The following is a 5,000-nucleotide window of genomic DNA, read 5'->3' as shown; positions in this document are numbered from 1 at the left end:
TGATTTCTGATAACGTAACGCCATGAAAGTGTGTTTCTCTTGTGTCACTCTGAATCTTCAGCGCTCGGTGCAGAATCATTCATATCTGAGGCTGATCAGCTGATCACCGGTCACAGACAATCACACTGACGATTCTGTCGACTGGCCGATCGACTGGATCATCTCTAATATTGATGTAGTAATAGTTTTTAATAAATCAGTGAATCACCACACAGAAGAATCACGATTCATAACTGCAACAATTTATTTCTCATCTCTAGTGATGATATTTACTTTAAAAGTAAAACTTAAATAAAGAGAAGTGTACAGATCTAAAGCTAATGTTCCACATCTGGATCTGATCTGCCTGCGATTCCTCCTCAGGCCGAGCGATGGCGCTGCCGACCCTGTCCTCGCACTGGCCGAGCCGTCTGCGTCCCCTCCAGCGGCAGCTGGCGCGTCAGAGGGAGCAGGAGGCGCGGCGTCTCCAGCAGTGGCAGACGCACTCGCGGTATTTTAAGGAGCAGCAGGTCCGAGGGAGCAAGCAGGCGCAGTGGAGCTCCCGGGAGTCGTACCAGCAGAGGTGAGCGCTGAGTCAGCAGATCTCTCACAGGGTCCGGTCATGTGACTGAGCATGGTGAACACCGTCACACCTCCCTCCCTCCCTCCTCCCTCCTCGCAGCATGTCGGCGTTCTGGCGCGAGCGTCTGCACGAGGAGAAGATGAAGAGCCTGGAGGATCGGCGGGAGCGTCTGAGGAGCATGCTGCAGGAGGAGAACACGCAGCTGGAGGCCGAGCTCCAGGCGTCTGCCCGCGACAGGAGCGCCACCCTGAGGCAGCAGCAGGACAGGACCGAGGATCTCCGATCGGCGCGAGAGGAGCGCAGGAAGAAGGTGTGACCTGTGTGAGACGCTGCATCGTACGGTATCGTACAGTGTTCACGTCTTTAACCGCGCTTTCTCTCTCTCTCTCTCTCTCTCAAGCTCGCAGAGGAGCTTCTGAAGGAGCGCTGGAAGATGAACAATCCAGAACTACGCAAGGTGAGAGTGGGAAAAGAGGGGAGGAGTACAGACGTACAGGTCCCCAGGTACATGTGTGTAAGTGTGTACGTGTGTGTGTGTGTGTGTGTAACGCAGGTGGAGTCGGAGCTGCATAAGGATCATGTGGTGAGCCAGTGGGAGGTGCAGCAGCAGCACAAAAAACAGGTACAGAAACTTTTTCTTTTTAATAATGAACGTTTTTTGATGATAATGATGATGATGTCTTGTCTTTGAGGCGGAGGAGGAGGCCAAGGAGGAGACACGGCGTTTTGAGAACGAGTACGAGAGGAGCAGACGGGAGGCGCTGGAGAGGACGGAGGAGCAGGAGAGCAGGAGGAGAGAGGAGGAGAGGCAGAGAGTCGAGTTCCTGAGGCAGCAGATGGAGGAGCTCAGGCTCAGAGAGGAGGAGGTGCAGGTGGCTTCATATCTCAGCAACGTCGACTCAGAGTCCAGGGCTTATTGTATAACCTGTGTGTGTGTGTGTGTGTGTTTCAGAGTCGGCGTCTGCAGCAGGAGGAGGACGCTCTCATGTCCCGGCGTTTGGAGGTGGAGCAGATGGAGGAGGACCGGAGGAGAGCCGAGGAGACGCGCAAGAAATCAGAGTTCGGGTGAGAGCGACACCACAACATTAGCACTCGTGTGATGATGTCATGCCATGATGTAATGGTTACCGCCACACGCTCATGTCTGTTCCCGCAGACGCTCCCTGAGCCGGCAGTACCGGGCACAGCTGAAGAGACGAGCGCAGCAGGTCCAGGAGGAACTCGTGAGTCAAGAGGAAAAAACAAACAACTATTGTCTCAACAGAAACCGAGTCGCCTTCACTTATTCGTGTGTGTGTGTGGTTTAGGAGGCGGACCGGAGGATCCTGGCGGCGCTGACTGAGGGCGAGGAGGATGAGCGGCGCATGGAGAGCGCGAGGAGGGAGCGGGCGGTGGCCGATGTGGCCTGGATGAGGAAGGTTCTGGAAGAGCAGCTGCAGGTCGAGAGAGAGAGAGAGGCCGAGTTCGACCTGCTGTACAGGTGAGTGGGGGCGGAGCAAGGGGCGGGGTTTGAGTGACATCAAAGCACAAGCTCACCACAGTGTGTGTGTTTGAATCAGAGAGGAGGCGCAGAGGGTGTGGGACCAGCGTGAGGATCAGTGGGAGAGGGAGAGGAGAGCCAGGGAGAGGCTGATGCACGAGGTAACCCTGTGTGTGTGTGTGTGTGTGTGTGTGTGTGTGTGTGTGTGTGTGTGTGTGCCAAGAATCTGATCTACAGCAGGCAGGATGCAACATTAACGCTCCTGATGTGTGTGTGTGTGTGTAAAGGTGCTGAGCGTGCGTCAGACGCAGCTGCAGGAGCGGATGGAGGAGAAGCGACAAGCTCGCGAGGAATGTGAGAGGAAGAGGGCGGAGCTTCTGCAGCAGTTGGAGGAGGAAGAGGCGGAGAAACGTCAGCGGAGGGAGGAGTCAGAGCAGCGACGCACCGCGCGCATGCACGACATCAACGCTCAGGTTTGTGTGTGTTTTCTCAAATAGTTTATAAAAATAGTAGAATAAACCCTAAACACACACACACACACACACACACACACCGTGTCTCCCCTGCAGGTGGAGCAGAGGCGCAGGAAGCGGTGGGAGGAGCAGCAGAGACTCGAGCGGGAGGAGGCGGAGCTGAGGGAGGGGCTCAGGCTGCAGGAGGAGGAGCTCCGTTTGGAGGCGGAGCAGATGACCCGGCGCGGCTACGAGGAGAAGGTGAGGGGCGTGAACACGCTGACGTCTAATTATTAGAGAGATCTGGATTCTGATTGGTCAGAAGCAGCAGGTGGTGATGAGTGATTGGTGATCTGACCGGAGGCGTGTCCTCTGTTGCAGATTCGTAGCAGACCTCGCTCAGCCTGGACGTGACGACACGTGGACACGCCCACTCCCGTGGCCTGGTTGTTGTGTGTTTTCAACCATTTCCTGACACCAGTGTGGGCGGAGCTTATGTTCACGCTAACATCGACATCGCGTCTCTACCCGTAGCGATCCAGTTTTATGTTATGCTAAGCGCTCTTGTGAGGTCACATGATCAGATTTGCTTTCTAGTTTAACTTATGCCCCGCCTTTTTTCTTTAACACATCATAAAAGTTCTCGCCAGCACACGTGTAATTCCTCCAAACTAGATTAGCTCATGAGTGTTAGCTAGCTTCATAGCCTAGCGTGATGATTTTAATACATTGATTGTGTTTTGTATCAATGGAATGTTCTGTATTTATGAATTCTGTGTCGTCACACGTTTGTAATTAAAACGATTTTATCAAACGAGGCTCGTCAAGTCCATGATGTTCACTAGAATCAGACGGATTCTGTAGAAAAGTGTGAAGATTGGACAATAATGATACAGAAATATTATGTATTTTAACTGCATGGAAACTTTTTTTTTCCTTCCAGTTGTTGTTCTGATTTGATCCAGCAGAGGGCGGAGTGTTACATCCCTCGCTGTAACCTCATTACGTTTCAGTTGAAATCAGAAAACACACAAATAAATAACAAAAAATTAATAATACTAATAAATAAATCTCACTACTCATGCACAAGTTCCAGATAGAACCATGTTTAAGATACTAAGAACTGGTAAAGAACCGTGTGCTTTGGTACAATTGCTAGCAAGTTCATGTTTAAAACTTTATCTCTGAGGATTCTTCTGGAAGAAAACGCTGTACAGTACATCAAGCTCTTTCTGGGTTCCTTCAGAGGGACAGCTGAAGGGTTCTAGATGTTCTTACGCCGTATCTGTTCATCTGGAGCACCACCTGTAGAGAAGGCTAATCCTCTAATGCAAATGCTAACCACGCTGTTAATCCTATAAGAGATTAGCTAGCTAAACTACCTCTGTGTGTGTGTGTGTGTGTAAGTAGGGCGAAGCCTGAAGCAGTGTGTTTTCAGCATGTCAGCATCTATGTAACCACATCAGCACTACTAGCGGAAAGCTGCTCGGCGTATCCACCACACACGCTACACACACGTCTAGATCGATGCATGTATAGTAACACAAACATGGTGTTGTGGTTGGGTTTCGGCGGCGTGTGTGAGTGTGTGTATATGTGTGAAACAGAGTTAAAGTACACACATTTGTATGTGTGTGAGAGGTTCAAAACAGTTCTTCGTCTCTACTGTATTGAAGCAGAAAAAAACAGACAGAAAACATTGAAACGCTCTTGAAGGTTCTGATCGTCTCTAACGGACCAGGAGAGACAATCTGTCTCCTCGCACCTACAGAGTCGAGGGTTCGATTCCTGCCTCAGGGTCTGTGTGTGAGAGGTTTGCATGTTCTCCCTGTGCGTGGTGGGTTTCCTCCGTGTACTCTGGTTTCCTCCAACAGTCCAAAGACATGCAGATTAGGTTAATTGGCGGTCCAAAGTTGCCTGTAGTGTGTGAATGAGCGTGTGAGTGTGTGTGTGTATGTCCTGCAATACATCGTCACCCCATCCAGGGTGTCACAAGTCTCCGGTGATATGTCCCAGGCCTCCCGCGACCCTCTACACAGGATACAGCGGTATAGATGATGACATTAGGTGTGTAATTCTTGCGCGCACCACCAGAGGTCAGCAGAGCAACACATTGTGAAGTTCTGGAGCTTCTGGTTCTGACCTTGTGGGATCGCTTGAGAGTGCGGATCATAACCTTTGTTCTGTGTGTGTGAGACACTTTCGTGGCCAAGGGGACGATTACTGATAATAATCTCGCTGACTCAAAGTAATGGCACCTTCAATTAAGATCAGATGGAATGGAATAAAAAGTCAGTTTGTTTTGGTTTCGCCAGTGCGGTTACTGGTGTAATAAAGAACTTTATGATGAAGATGATGATGATGATGCGTCTTCTCTCTTCTTTGTAGTAACCATATCGTCCTGAGTTTTTCTTCGTGATTGACGTTTAGTCGAGTCCCAAATCGCGAAGCGGCTCATGAGTGATCAAAGCAGCAGCAGGATCTCCGGCCTTGGTGTGCATGTGTG

General features: G+C 50.7%; 1 protein-coding gene across 1 annotated transcript; it reads left to right on the top strand.

Moving 5' to 3' along the window:
* Nucleotides 1-368: 368 nt before the first annotated feature.
* tchp (trichoplein, keratin filament binding) lies at nt 369-3,308 on the top strand. Its single transcript, XM_053480787.1, has 12 exons — nt 369-562; nt 662-872; nt 963-1,019; nt 1,116-1,184; nt 1,255-1,428; nt 1,515-1,627; nt 1,719-1,785; nt 1,870-2,042; nt 2,122-2,203; nt 2,330-2,515; nt 2,612-2,755; nt 2,876-3,308. The coding sequence occupies exons 1-12, from the start codon at nt 372-374 to the stop codon at nt 2,906-2,908; spliced, it is 1,500 nt and encodes a 499-aa protein (XP_053336762.1). The 5' UTR covers nt 369-371; the 3' UTR covers nt 2,909-3,308.
* Nucleotides 3,309-5,000: the final 1,692 nt, after the last annotated feature.

The sequence above is a fragment of the Clarias gariepinus genome, chromosome 21 (assembly GCF_024256425.1).
Source record: "Clarias gariepinus isolate MV-2021 ecotype Netherlands chromosome 21, CGAR_prim_01v2, whole genome shotgun sequence".
NCBI classification, from domain to species: Eukaryota; Metazoa; Chordata; class Actinopteri; order Siluriformes; family Clariidae; genus Clarias; species Clarias gariepinus.
This window is presented reverse-complemented; position numbering and strand designations above follow the sequence as displayed.